Source organism: Schistocerca americana, chromosome 3 (genome assembly GCF_021461395.2).
Source record: "Schistocerca americana isolate TAMUIC-IGC-003095 chromosome 3, iqSchAmer2.1, whole genome shotgun sequence".
In the NCBI taxonomy this organism is placed as follows: Eukaryota; Metazoa; Arthropoda; class Insecta; order Orthoptera; family Acrididae; genus Schistocerca; species Schistocerca americana.
Genome location: NC_060121.1, coordinates 427,218,278 through 427,234,259, shown reverse-complemented (window position 1 = coordinate 427,234,259; position 15,982 = coordinate 427,218,278). Strand labels below are relative to the sequence as shown.

The 15,982-nt window shown below is 39.6% G+C and overlaps 1 protein-coding gene across 1 annotated transcript in view; it reads left to right on the top strand.

Moving 5' to 3' along the window:
- The first annotated feature begins 478 nt into the window (after positions 1–478).
- Positions 479–15,982, top strand: part of LOC124606135 (solute carrier family 22 member 7-like) — a 60,097-nt gene continuing 44,593 nt past the window's right edge. Inside the window, exon 1 of the mRNA XM_047138099.1 lies at positions 479–675. Coding sequence (XP_046994055.1) covers positions 479–675 — 197 coding nt within the window. The remainder of the gene's footprint in view (positions 676–15,982) is intronic.

Sequence of the window (15,982 nt, the reverse complement as noted above, 5' to 3'; positions counted from 1 at the left end):
AATTATATCGCTTTTCATGAGGTTAATTAAAGCAATTCATTAATTTAATTGTAGCTTGACATTATTACGTAAAGATATTTTATGGGACACAGTGCTGTCGTTCTTAGTAACTTAAAAATATTTTCGAGAAGTAAGTAATAAGAGAATTGACATTTCATGTCTGAAACTGCATTCATCATTTTGTATTTTCCCTGAGATCGGTATAAAAACTGATATACTTTTATTTGTCACACATTGAGAAGAACTATTTTTGGACAGTTTTATTTCTTTGATCTGTTATCAGTCTGTTTTTTTCATAGTCTGGCGTCTTTTCTGGCATTATAATTAGAACAATGGTTGATCGTTTGGAGTCGGTTGCCACACTGGACAATAGGCTACTCAACATGTGTTATCAACAAATAAGCATACCCTCATATCAGAGGTCCTTTTAAAATATATTGACTTCTACAGACAAGACGGAGAGTACAGTCGATGCCTGATGAAGACCCAAGGGGAAGAGAACGGAACTACACCCTGCTTGTATGGCTGGGAGTACGACACCACGTGGCTGTCCCTTACTGCCGCTTCGCAGGAGGACTGGGTGTGCGATAAGGAACTGTACCCAAATACCGTGTATTCCGTGAGCCTCTTCGTTTCCACCGCCATTGGAGTTATTCTCCTTTACATTGGTGACAGGTGAGTACCTCATAGTAAGATTAAAATTTGCTAAAAAATTTGAATAATAATGATAACTGTTCTCCGTTTATGGAAGATGAGACAGTCAAGTCATTGTAAGTCTGCAGACTTTGGTGGTCGTCGTCACTGAAGGTAAAAACTTCTGGGTTGTTAGGTTCCATCGTATATCTTCTATACAGCCGACGTTTCGACCTCTCTGATTCAGGACCTTGTGGTATTCGCGATTGATTGAAGACTGTCAGAGAGCAGTGTCGCGATCTCTTACACAGCAGGAGCTTTCCCTCGCTCATGCCGGAAAAGTGGGATTAAAATACCTGTTGCTCTCGTTGGTGGGCCATCTTCATTGGCTAGTAAGCGAAGTATTCAAGAGCTAATACTTAAGAAGTAGGGTTACTGCTTGAAATTATTGTGACTTGTTTTAGTGTACCATTGTCATTGGATATAAATGGATTTTTCCCACACTTATGCCAGAGGAGAATTACTGGTTAAAATTCTTCTTGCTGCTACTGGGGGGCCACCGTTATTGGATAGAAGTGGAACGGACAGAGCAAGAGAGGGGTACTGTTTACCAAACAATATTATTGTCCTCAGAGATGGCTTCCTTGACGTTGTTTTTATTTCCCACACACCGCAGCGGCGTATTCAGTTTCTTGATGATGGGTATTGTAACAACCCTACCACAACAATGGCCAAAATTTAACAATGATTGTGGTGTTGCTCACGCTCCTAAATACTGCATTTTCGGTCAACAACAAAGTTGTTATGTGGCAGGTGTCATTAGAGCACAGTTAATAAAGTCATTTCATGTAATAATAAATAAACTAGGCACTCATCTTTTCGTGTTTCCCACGCTGGTCTCGTTGTAAAATCATGGCTCAATCATCGAAAATCTAGGTGGTGCTGATTCCAAGCTCGGATGCAAAGAGGCCTAGGTTTTATTCTGCTATATTTCTGCTATATTCCAAAGTTTTATAAATGTGTTTCACAAACCATTCTTGAAGATTAAACCTTTGAAAATTAGCACAATGGTGATGTAAAAAAATAATCAGCACTCCGAATTTAAGTTACACTTCCTTTTTACTGCTTTTGTTGCAATATCACGTAACACACAAAAACATCACTCCACAATACAAAACATACTTGAAAACATCTTCCTCACTGTTAAAGTTCACATTTTATAAGCTGACAACAATATGTGTATTTTCAACATGACGTCCAAGACTTGACTTTCTCAAGGTCCGACGCTCTAACAACTAATAATCGCTTACGCGCCCAAAAATCAGAGTTACAAGAATGTCAACGATCATTGTGACAAAAGAAAGAATACACATAAGAATAATATCACTGCAACATAAACATATCGATGTATCAAAGTACCTCTACATTAATGAAATCAAATCTGTATATTGTCTCAGAAACATGTTAACTACTTTACAGAAACACAGTAGAATATTGCTGGTATCGAGAGGTTCAGGTGTGCTGCCGTAATGGTTACGTAATTCAAGTACCATTACAGTATCCACGGAGCCAGCAACCTGTTGCTGTCCTATCTCTTGAAGTTACATTAGTTCTTAGAAATTTAGCCGGCTGCTGTGACCGAGCAGTTCTAGGCGCTTGGTCAGGAACCGCGCTGCTGATACGGTCGCAGGTTCAAATCCTGCCTCTGTCACGGATTTGTGTGATGTCCTTAGGTTAGTTAGGTTTAAGTAGTTCTAAGTCTAGGGGACTGATGACCTCAGATGTTAAGTCCCATAGTGCTTAGAGCCTGTGGGGCGGCAGGTGGGATAACTGAAAGTCACAGACCAAAAAGAATCCACACAATCCAACTACCAGAGCAGTTCAGAGTGTAATGCGCTGATGCAACTATTACTGTTCAAATTAAATGTTTATGTGAATGTTCGCCATAATATGATGATAATGTTCATCAAACGCCACACTAATAATGGTAGAATGTCTGTCCTGCGGCGGCACGTGAAAATACGACATACGCAAACTAAAGATAGATCATTAACGTCGTCCCAAAATTAACACTTCACTCGAAAACGATTTCATGGTTACACGTATCCCGAGTAACTTATTACTGCATCTGATGCTGTTTATATCAACGATACCGACGCGACTCCCGGCACAGGTGGTGCGCTAATCAGCTTCTGGAGAGAACTGGGGCCTTCCTTTTTCTCACATTTTTATGATTATAGCGGATCTCCCTTCTACTTAAATTTAAACATCCTAGCTTTATTTATTCGCCTACTTAATCTATCTTGCTTCCTTAACTTCTAAGACAAAAACAAGAAAATGATGAATTTTAACTAAAATTTTAATTTGTGAGATCCAGAATACTGTTTCTACTAAATTATTATGCAAAAGGAATCTAAATATAAATTTTTAAGTTTCTAGCTCATTTCTGTTGCACCAATGATTTTTACAGAAAAACATCCAAATTTCGAAAATGGTTAAAGTTATTGAACTGATATTAAAGTTATTGAACTGATATCCAACACATATTGATTTTGTATTACTCCTGACATGCTAGAAACGTTTCAGGTTATTTACTTCATTTTAAAGTACTGCGCAATATTTATGACGTCAGAGCTAGTACAGCGGACTAGGCTGGCACACAATGGAAAGACTGATGTGAATTTTATAAGGCGTGAGTAGGCTGCTTCCCTACATCACCCTCTACATAATTTTTTTGAATGTAAATGGAAAAAAATTAGTTACAAAAAGGGAAGCCAGAGTACAGCTTAACTCCCTATGAAAATTAAAATTGAAATGTAAAGATATAGAAATATTAAAAGAAAACTTATTACCTACTTCAATTATTTAAATTGCTGGCATGTTCACTGCCTCTTAAGCAACATTATCACTCAAAATTTAACCAAAATCAATGAAATACTTTGGCATACATATTGCGTTAGACAGACAAACACATAAAATACGTAAAATTATGAAAATCTTAAATCCATTAAATTGTCTGTAAATATTTTTACGTACACAAATTCAAAGAAAATAACACAGTTATTCATGATACATAAACAGATAATTATATCTTAGCAGTCTTTTCTAAACCTGAAAGAAAATTTCGCAAATCATGACAATTTCATTTTTACACACGTGGTTGTAGCCGCGTTGGCTGGCTTTCTACACTTCCATTCACAAGGGTAGAGGAGGGGGGAGTTGCTATGGTGTGCGTCCTTCACGTTCACTCTAAATTACATGGGGAAAGGGGAGGGGTCACTGTGAGTTCTGTCCAAGTCACTCCACGCTTTCATGCAGCTACCAGGCTGCCATTATCTGGTTTGTCCTGTAGAACAAACAAAAAGAGTGCCTCAGACTCTGTTCACTTAATATCTAAGGGTGGGTCACAGTTAAGTGGGGATATATACTTTTTATCTTTCAATATGTTACTGGAACAAAGTTAACAGAACTTTTTCAATTTTACTCTCGCAGTTACTTAACTGTCATTACATCGGTAAACAAATGGCTCAAAACGCCGTTAGTCACGTACTAGAGAAAATTTATGCTCAAGGCATACAATCATAAATCCTATTTAACCTCAATTTATTATTTCTGGGCCGGAACACTGAACCAATGCTCGGTACATTCCTGACATATCTGTATTTTATTTTCTTAACTGACTCATTTTCGATTACCTTATTCTTAGAGATAGTATGAGTATATTTGATTAGCAGTTGTCTTCTCAGCCTCTTTGTACATGTGAGTTACTTGTGGTAATAGTACAGTTCTGAGTGTCCAAAACACACTACGTTTAGTTGACTACTAAATCCACTTATTGGTCCTCTGCTGCTGTGTCAGTTCCACATCTGCAATTATGTACTTACTTCATCGAAGTATATTTATGCTGAGCTATAAATAATGTTTCACGTCTGCCATTATGTTACTCAATTATGTTGCTTTAACACCCACTCTATTAACATTTAATGCAAAGGATAGCACATTTATTTCATATCTATAGTGTATTGCAGCTGATCAGTTTGCTCACGTTGCAATCCATTTCCACTTGATTGGATGCTGAAACCACAGGTAGTCTCTCTCGACCTACCATTAAAGTGCATTAAGTAATTATGGCCGAGCGTAATGCTAAATTCCTTAAGCCTATAGGACATCATGAGCTGCTCTGTCTCATATAACACAAGGGTACCTATGGTCGCATTCACGCCTCCTACTCATAACCTCAATACGTGTAGGTGTGTCCTGTCACACACTACACCAAATAACGGCCAGTTCCAAACTTATAAATATTTCAAGGACGTGTCCTTCACGTCTCAACCACAAACACTGTTCACTTCTATTACACTGCCATTCCTTGCTACACAAGGTGAGTTCATTCTTACAATTATCTGCATATTTTTCATAACACTAAGCAATCTCTTTTACTATTAATTAGTTAGCTCTACAGCATACAATAGGTTTCACTGCCACTTCAGATCCTGCTTGTACACGAATTTGTATAACTTTTTAAATTACTGTTGGTGGACCATTTCCAATAAAACAACAACTTTGTACTTATAACATTACCAGGGTTCTATACATACTTGTTACACAAATACCTTTGTATCTTAATTACATCATACTTCTCTATTGTTTATGTCACTGTTAGGTTTGTCACATTAGTTATTTTCTTCACTAATCGGTGGATAGAATGGTTACAGAAGTCATGGCTTGATAGCCATGACGAAAAATTTTTGTATTGCAAAGGAGTCAAAATTTTGGTTGATAGGAAAGATGAAGAATGAGTGAGACCTGTGTAGAGGTTACAGAACAATCTCCTCCCTACAGAATTCATTAGTTTATTATTGGCTTGATAACCATAACGGAAAATTTAATGTGTTGGAACGAAGAGGTCTAAATTTTAGGTGGATAGAAAAGATGAAGAGAGAGTGAAATGTGAAATGGGAAAGAAGATCTCACACAGCTGGGACTGCACAGCTGCCATACTGTGTAGAGGTTACAGAACAACCTCCTCCCTACAGAATTCATTCACTACCTATGAACTTCTTTAGGTCGATCACGTTGCTGGGACCGAACAGCTTTTTACTCTTAGGGTACTCTAGCCTATATGCATTGGCATGTGGTTTTCCTATGATCCTGAAAGGTCCTTGGTATACGAACATGAATTTCTTTGTTTCTGCATTTATTTTCTTTGATTTTTCCTTGGTTTTGACAAGGAGTAACTGACCTATTTCAAAACTGGTGGGTACAGATTTTAGCGTCATGACGCTTCTTTCTTTCTAATGTTCTTTTCCTTATATTTGCCCTAGCCCTTAACTTCTTTTCATCTGTGGATATTTGCGTTAGAATAGGGAATTCTACCATATCTGCAATCATATTGTGCGGTTTTTGGCCAAACATCAATTCCCAAGGCGCAGAACCAGTAGCATCATGCCTTAAGTTGTTAATTACATTCTCAAAATACTTCATGTGCTCTGCCCAACTTGAGTGTTTCCGAGCACAATAAGTCCTACAAAGCCTATTCAATTCTCTCATATTTCCTTGGGGAAAATACGCAGATATTTTCACATGTTTCACTCCGGCCTTATCCAGACATTCTTTAAATCTATCAGAAGTAAATTGAGGTCCATTGTCTGACAGCAAACTCTTCGGATCGCCAACGTTCATGAAGAAATCTTTTTGCAGCTTTTCTACCAACATTTTTGCATTTGCTCTTTTAATTGGGTATAGCTTAACATATTTACTAAATCCATCCACAACAACAAAAACATGGGTGCACCCACCTCTCGAAGCAGGAAGAGGGCCAAACAAATCACAAGCCAGTAATTCTAGGGTTTCAGTTGGCTCTACTGAATGCATATCCTCTTGTATTCTGGTGTTAGCAGCACGGACTTTCTGGCACACTACACAAGATGCTAGACGCTTGGCAACACGGCGGTACATGTTGTCAAACACAACTTTCTCTTTTAATTTTGAAATGCACTTCTTTGCACCATAGTGCCTATACCTCAGGTGTACATAGTCGATTAGTAAGTCTACATGTTGTGAGGGAAAGCACAGCTTCCACTCAGAAACACCTACCTTTTTCCTCCTAAACAGAATACCTTTATGCAGACAATAGTATTGCGAAACCTTAGGATAGTTCGCATCTCCCAAATAGCTCTTTACTAATTTCAGCTGGTCATCTGCATTCTGCTCACGTCTCAAGTTCTTAATCACCCTCTTTAATGCACTTTCTTCCTTTACTTCATGCAACGGAAATATTCGTACTTCACTTAGGTCTGTTACTGTAATTCCCACGTCATCACAGAGCTCCGCACTTCTAGATAACCCATCAGCTACCAAATTATCTTTTCCTTGAATATATCTAACCTCAAGGTCAAACTGCTGGAGATACAATGACCATCTTACCAAACGACCATTCCTCAACTTACAGGTCTTCAAAAAGCTCAACGCCTTATGGTCACTTATCTTGTGACCTAATAGATACTGCTCAAATTTCTGTACCCCAAATACAATTGTCAATGCTTCCAGTTCTGAGATGCCATAATTTCTCTCTGCTGCCTGTAAAGATCGACTTGCGAAAGCTATAGTCTTGTTCGCTTGTTGTTCGTTCTCTATTTCTACTTGGAATATCTCTACAGCTATACCATAGCCACTAGCATCAACAGTCATACAGAATGGTTTTTCAAAATCAGGATGATGTAAAATAGGACTATTAATTAAAGATTGTGTCAGCACCTCGAACGCCTGTTGGCATTCTGCTGCCCAAACACAAGGGGTATTCTTTTTCAGCAGGAGGTGAAGACAGGGTGCATTAAAAGCCTGACCACTAACAAAACGCCTATAGAAGCCGAAAAGACCGAACATCGATCTCAGCTGCTTCTTGTTTCTGGGAGCCTCAAATTTTTCAATGACTGCTAGCTTGCCTGGATCAGGCAGAATACCTTTTCCACTTATCATATATCCCAAGAAACCTATTTCCTCTTTAACGCACTCAGTCTTTTCAATCTTTAGTTTCATGCCACCTCTCTCAATAGCCTCTAACACTTCCTCTAATAAAACTATGTGTTCTTCGCAGGTAGGGGTTGCTATTAACAGATCATCTACGTAGACTGTGATTTTATTAATTAAGGCTTGTCCTAAAACATGGCACATCACACGTACGAAGGCACAAACAGAGATATTAAGTCCGAAAGGTACCACACGGTATTGGTAACAAACTCCTTCGTACAAGAAAGCTGTGTACTTCCTTGAACTTTCCGCCAGTGGCAAATTCCAATATCCACACGTGATGTCCATAGAAGTTAAGAATTTTACTCCCCAGAACTTTTGCAATAACTCGTCCATGTTCTGCGGTTTATCACTTTCCCTACCCACTATTTCATTCAACCAACGAGCGTCCAAGACCAATTTGACACTCCCGTCTCTTTTTGGTACAACAGCAAGAGGATTATTGTACTCACTGACCGCTTTTTCAATCACACCCCACTCTAGCATTCTCTGTATCTCCTTTCGAACCGCCTCCTTCCTAGCTACATGTATTTGGTATGGCTTCCTGAAAAACACTTGGCCAGGTTTCTCCTTTAATTGACATTCATAACCTTTGACCACGCCAGGTCCAATTGAAAATACCTTATGATGCCTTTTTAAAACCTGTCTCAGTTCTTCCTTCTGATTAGCTGAAATTTTATCGATTTCCTGCAATTTAGCTTCTATCTTGTCCAAAATAAATGCTTCTTCTTCTGTGTTTAGCTTACTTTTACTAAGATTAACACCTTCGTCCCAATATCCACTATTTTTCAGAACTCGTATAGGCAGCTCCCAAGTTTTATCATTAGTTACTACATGTTTATCAATAAAAGGTACCGTAATTACTCCGGTTATCGGCAAGACCATTTTTAACTGGCTTCTTTCAAAGTCAACAACACTCTGATATTTTGACAAGAAATCTATGCCAATTAAAACCTCAATACTGAGAGTATTTAAAATTAAGCATGGATGATCAATTAAATTACCATTAATATTAAAGGGCAGCAAAGCTTCTTGTTTTACCGTTTTTGATAGCTTGCCAGTAGCACCAATTATTCTTAGTCCTGATACCCTCAATACGGTAAGCTTTTCTTTACTAGGTAATGCATCAAAGAAGGACTGAGATATCGCACTCACCTCACTTCCACTGTCTAAGAGACAACGTACATTAATACCCAATATATTCACTATTATTATAGGGTGGCTTATTCTAGGTTTTACAGGTGGTTCCTCAAACTCATCCAATAATTCCTTTTGGATTTGTCTCCAACTAAAGTGATCGACACCTGTCTTCATTACATTTAGGTCAAAGTGTGTAGGGGTTTCCTGAATTACATTTTCAGCTGCCTTTTCCAGTCAGTCTATTAATTTTAAATCGAAACACCGCACGACTTCATTACATTTAGTTTGCTGAACATGACCCAAATTACTGTAGTCTGAGCGATTCTGCGCTTCCAGACCGGGCATAACACTAGTTACAGCTAAATCACTTTCACTATTATCGTCGGGTTCCTTCTCAAGTGACAACTGGTCACAGCTACTGGGTTCATCGACCCACAACAGACTATCCTCTTCATTCTCACTTACCTCCTGTCCTAAATCTATTAGTACAGTATCAACATCCCGCACAGGCACTTAAGATAATAGCACATCATCCTTATCGTAAATATAAGCATTAATTTCTTCTGCTTCTTCACCTGACAATTCAGTATTTTGTAGCTCTTCCCTACCGTTACACTGCTGCGCCTTCTCTTTCTCTTCCCACTTAGAAAGCGCCTCTAACATGGTATCTATTAAATACTGCGAGTGTTCTAATATTTCTTCTGTATCCTTAGATGCTACCGACCCCTCATCCACATGTTCAGTCTGAGTATTCTGATCTGTCTTATCAATTACTGTAATTACTGGCTTAGGAAAAGTAACCGCCTGGTGAGCGCCAGTGTCCTCATAGACGGGAACTAGTTTTCCTGCCTCTGCCTACTACTGTTTCCTTTATTTCCATTACAGTTAACTGGCACAGCATTGCTTTCCGCACTGTTGTTTACCTGCATAGTTTTGTTTGGAACAAAATTACTATCATTTGGATGCCATTGTTGGTTCTGATAATTATTTCTCCAATTCCTACCTCTCTTAGGATGGCGAACACCTACTGTTCTGATGTTTACATTGCCATTCTGCTCTTTCTTAAAATTACTACCAGTGTTATCACCATTTCTGTTATTACGTGCTTGCTCCTCATTGGCAGCAACATGCTCCACACGTTCCAAATACTCAATGAAACGATCAAGATTGTCTCTAGGGGCAGATATAATTCTAGTTTGCCAATACCATTGCAGTTTCGCTTCAAGACCTAGTATTATCATTTCAGGTTTCAGGTTTTTCCGCCAAATGTGACAAACGTGAAATCCATGACCTAGCAAACTCTTTAACAGATTAATTGCCTGCATTGATGCGTTTTCCACTCCAAAATTCTCTCAGCACTTCATTTTGCTTGTTGCTAGACCAATACTCATTAATGAAAGCTGTTTTAAATTCCGCTAATGTTTTACACTTCAACATAACATCAGCTGACCAACGCATGGCGTCACCTGCTAGATGGCTTCTAATAAATGAGATTCAGACCAAGTTGGTGGAATCACATCTTCAAAATCGTTCCAGAAATCTAGCGGGTCGACATTTGTATCTGGATCGAACTGCAAGAACTGCCGACATCGATAAATGCGGCGTTTGCAAAAAATGGTTAAAATGGCTCTGAGCACTATGGGACTTAACATCTATGGTCATCAGTCCCCTAGAACTAAGAGCTGCTTAAACCTAACTAACCTAAGGATATCAGACACATCCATCCCCGAGGCAGGATTCGAACCTGCGACCGTAGCAGTCGCGCGGCTCCGGACTGAGCGCCTAGAACCGCTAGACCACCGTGGCCGGCGCGGAGTTTGCAGCCACAACTTGTTGTATACTACCATTACCAGAAGTTACTGAAGCTACTTTACTCTCAATGTTAGCAATGTTAGTACTAATATTTTCTACTCTCATTTCAACATTATCTACTCTTTGCACGATATGAGTAGTAACAGTTTCGATTGCATCTACTTCTGCTTGACATATGTTTACTTTTATATTAACATCGTTAAACCTATCTGAGCACAGTTCAGATTCCGCCTCGATCTTTTCTGTTAACTTGTGCTCCAGCTTCGCATATTCCATTTGGAAGTCTTTGCGAACCTAAGCAGTTTCGGATTTTACTGTTTTATACACTTCAGCAAATTGTTCAGCAACCTTTTTCTTAGTATCCTCATGGTTGTAATCAATTCTATAATTCAAACTGTTCAGATCCTCTTTCACTTTATTGCAACCAGCCTTGAACGTATTGTCCATTACTTCCAATCAGTTATTAAAATTAGTTTGGCTGGCCGCAATCTCATACTTCAATTCAGCATTACTGCTTTTGTCCTCAGTTATTTCAGACTTTAATTCAGGTGTCATTTTAGCATTACTGGTAGCTATTGCTTGTAATATAACGTTTAAATCAATAGCCCCAGTATCTTTGGGTTGCTCACTAGCTGGTTTTTTTATCACACTCAGGTGACGAAAAACTAGCTATAATACCAGAATCATCAAAACTAAGTGAAACATCTGATTGATCAGTCATATCTAACTTATCCTTTTTAAACTCTACCACCTCTGAAGACAGTTTCGTTTTTAACTCATCAGATAAACTATCATCCAATAAATTAACAATTTCTGATTTCTGCTTTACTACAGGGGTCTCTATTATTGAATCATTGCCCCTTTTCACACTACTGTCAGGAGGCAATACTTCATATATCACTTTAACATTACTATTTTCATGCATATTTACACTTGAACCGTTGTCTGGATTTACAGTTCCCTCAACAGACATAGGTTCTGATTTAAGTTTAACCTCAGTTTCTTCTGGCAGTTCCATCGCCGACAGTCTTTTAGTGCAGGTTAGTAAAAATTTTAACACCTTTCACTTAACTTAGTTCCTTCTGCACGATGTATGACGTTGCCGGCGCGGCGTACCAGGATTACTGACGCGACCCGTCGCGTTGAACCGCAGACGGCACTTCGACGGCTGCTATGTGTTTGTGTGGCCCGCAACTGCAGGCACGGCTCTGGTTGCTCCGGCGGACAACTGCGGTGAGGCGAAACTGGCTTCTTGTGATGCTGGCAGCGCCGCTAGACTCAGTGCCAGCTCCGTCAATCCAGATGCATTGTTAATCAAATTGCGTAGTCCACATGCACACGTAACACTATCACTGTTCTATTACTCAGTGGCGTGTCGCATTTCACTCCCGAATCCGAATATTTAAAAATCACTTTCACTTTTCCTCAGTTTCTTTCCCGGCCGATACACCATATGTGGGGCGGCGGGTGGAATAATCGTTAAATGTTCCTATTATTTATTTAATGCTGTTGTTTGCCGTTCTCAACACTGGCTCTCTAACTACAATATTGGCAACCAGAAAGTGATTAGCAGAACGTGAAGTCTGTAATTAGAATTCCTAGTGCCCACTTCATCTGAGAAATACATTTATAGCTACAGCTTATAGCTCTGAGGAATTAAGAGATTGTCTCGGATTCATAATCAAAAACCATTCTCTCTAAAATGTACACTATATTCTGAAAGTCACAGACCAAAAAGAATCCACACAATCCAACTACCAGAGCAGATCAGAGTCTACATCTACATCTACATCTACATTTATACTCCGCAAGCCACCCAACGGTGTGTGCCGGAGGGCACTTTACGTGCCACTGTCATTACCTCCCTTTTCTGTTCCAGTCGCCTATGGTTCGTGGGAAGAATGCCTGTCTGAAAGCCTCCATGCGCTCTCGAATCTCTCTAATTTTACATTCGTGATCTCCTCTGGAGGTGTAAGTAGGGGGAAGCAATACATTTGATACCTCATCCAGAAACGCACCCTCTCGAAACCTGGACAGCAAGCTACACCGCGATGCAGAGCGCCTCTCTTGCAGAGTCTGCCACTTGAGTTTGCTAAACATCTCCGTAACGCTATCACGGTTATCAAATAACCTGTGACGAAAGGCGCCGCTCTTCTTTGGATCTTCTCTATCTCTTCCGTCAACCCGACCTGGTACGGGTCCCACACTGATGAGCAATACTCAAGTATAGGTCGAACGAGTGTTTTGTAAGCCACCGCCTTTGTTGATGGACTACATTTTCTAAGGACTCTCCCAATGAATCTCAACCTGGCACCCGCTTTCCAACAACTAATTTTATATGATCATTCCACTTCAAATCGTTCCACACGCATACTCCCAGATATTTGACAGAAGTAACTGCTACCAGTGTTTGTTCTGCTATCATGTAATCATACAATTAAGGATCCTTCTTTCTATGTATTCGCAATACGTTACATTTGTCTATGTTAAGGGTCAGTTGCCACTCCCTGCACCAAGTGCCTATCCACTGCAGATCTTCCTGCATTTCGCTACAATTTTCTAATGCTGCAACTTCTCTGTATACTACAGCATCACCCGCGAAAAGCCACATGGAACTTCCGACACTATCTACTAGGTCATTTACATATATTGTGAAAAGTAATGGTCCCATAACACTCCCCTCTGACACGCCAGAGGTTACTTTAACGTCTGTAGACGTCTCTCCATTGATAACAACATGCTGTGTTCTGTTTGTTAAAAACTCTCCAATCCAGCCACACAGCTAGTTTTATATTCCGTAGGCTCTTACTTTGTTTATCAGGCGACAGTGCGAAACTGTATCGAAGGCCTTCAGAAGTCAAGGAAAATAGCATCTACCTGGGAGCCTGTATCTAATATTTTCTGGGTCTCATGAACAAATAAAGCGAGTTGGGTCTCACACGATCGCTGTTTCCCGAATCCATGTTGATTCCTACAGAGTAGATTCTGGGTTTCCAAAAACGACATGATACACGAGCATAAAACATGTTCTAAAATTCTACAACAGATCGATGTCAGAGATATAGGTCTATAGTTTTGCGCATCTGCTCGACGACCCTTCTTGAAGCCTGGGACTACCTGTGCTCTTTTCCAATCATTTGGAACCTTCCGCTCCTCTAGAGACTTGCGGTACACGGCTGTTAGAAGGGGGGGCAAGTTCTTTCGCGTACTCTGTGTAGAATCGAATTGGTATCCCGTCAGGTCCAGTGGACTTTCCTCTGTTGAGTGATTCCAGTTGCTTTTCTATTCCTTGTGCACTTATATCGATGTCAGTCATTTTTTCGTTTGTGCGAGGATTTAGAGAAGGAACTGCAGTGCGGTCTTCCTCTGTGAAACAGCTTAGGAAAAAGGTGTTTAGTATTTCAGCTTTACGCGTGTCATCCTCTGTTTCAATGCCATCATCATCCCGGAGTGTCTGGATATGCTGTTTCGAGCCACTTACTGATTTAACGTAAGACCAGTACTTCCTAGGATTTTCTGTCAAGTCGATACATAGAATTTTACTTTCGAATTCACTGAACGCTTCACACATAGCCCTCCTTACGCTAACTTTGACATGGTTTAGCTTCTGTTTGTGTGAGAGGTTTTGGCCGCGTTTAAACTTGCAGTGAAACTCTCTTTGCTTTCGCAGTAGTTTCCTAACTTTGTTGTTGAACCACGGTGGGATTTTTCCGTCCCTCACAGTTTCACTCGGCACGTACCTGTCTAAAACGCATTTTACGATTGCCTTGAACTTTTTTCATAAACATTCAACATTGTCAGTGTCGAAACAGAAATTTTCGTTTTGATCTGTTAGGTAGTCTGAAATCTGCCTTCTATTACTCTTGCTAAACAGATAAACCTTCCTACCTTTTTTTATATTCCTATTAACTTCCATATTCAGAGATGCTGCAATGGCATTATGATCACTGATTCCCTGTTCTGCACTTACAGAGTCGAGAAGTTCGGGTCTGTTTGTTATCAGTAGGTCCAAGATGTTATCTCCACAAGTCGGTTCTCTGTTTAATTGCTCAAGGTAATTTTCGGATAGTGCACTCAGTACAATGTCACTCGATGCTCTGTCCCTACCACCCGTCCCAAACATCTGAGTGTCCCAGTCTATATCTGGTAAACTGAAATCTCTACCTAAGACTATAACATGCTGAGAAAATATATGTGAAATGTATTCCAAATTTTCTCTCAGTTGTTCTGCCACTAATGCTGCTGAGACGCTGCTGCGCTAATGCGCTGATGCAACTATAACTGTTCAAATTAAATGTTTATGTGAATGCTCGCCATAATTTGATGATAATGTTCATCAAACGCCACACTAATAATGGTAGAATGTCTGTCCTGCGGCGGCACATGTAAATACGACATACGCAAACTAAAGATAGATCATTACCGTCATCCCAAAACTAACACTTCACTCGAAAACGATTTCATGGTTACGCGTATCCTGAGTAACTTATCACTGCATCCGAGACCATTTATATCAATGATACCGACGCGCCCCGACTCCCGGCACAGGTGGTGCGCTAATCAGCGTCTGGAGAGAACTGGGGCCTTCCTTTTCCTCGCGCAGCGTTCTTACATATAAAGCCGTGGTGCGGATGGCTAAGGGAACACCTGATCAAATCTGCTCTACCGACTAGCCGCTGGGCTAGTAATGCACCATTTTATGTTATCGAATAAATCATTGCTTCCTTTGCTGATGGCCGATGAAGCTTTCAATTTAATTGTGCAATCAGTACACAAGTAAGTAATCATAATAAAAGTCTGACATGGCTAAGTCAAATATTTTGGACGAGAGAATTAATTTAATTACACTACAAGCAGTAGATGAGCTCTGAACTTGCTCTTTGGAGATACGCTATAGCTATAGTTTTATTGTTATTCTGTTGAAACTTCTCACACTTTTATGATTATAGCGGATCTCCCTTCTACTTAAATTTAAACATCCTAGCTTTATTTATTCGCCTACTTAATCTATCTTGCTTCCTTAATTTCTAAGACAAAAACCAGAAAATCATGAATTTCAACTAAAATTTTAATTTGTGAGGTCCAGAATACTGTTTCTACTAAATTATTATGCAAAAGGAATCTAAATATAAATTTTTAAGTTTCTAGCTCATTTCTGTTGCGCCAATGATTTTTACAGAAAAACATCCAAATTTCGAAAATGGTTAAAGTTATTGAACTGATATCCAACACATATTGATTTTGTATTACTCCTGACATGCTAGAAACGTTTCAGGTTATTTACTTCATTTTAAAGTATTGCGCAATATTTATGACGTCAGAGCTAGTTATAGCGGACTAGGCAGGCACACAATGGAAAGACTGATGT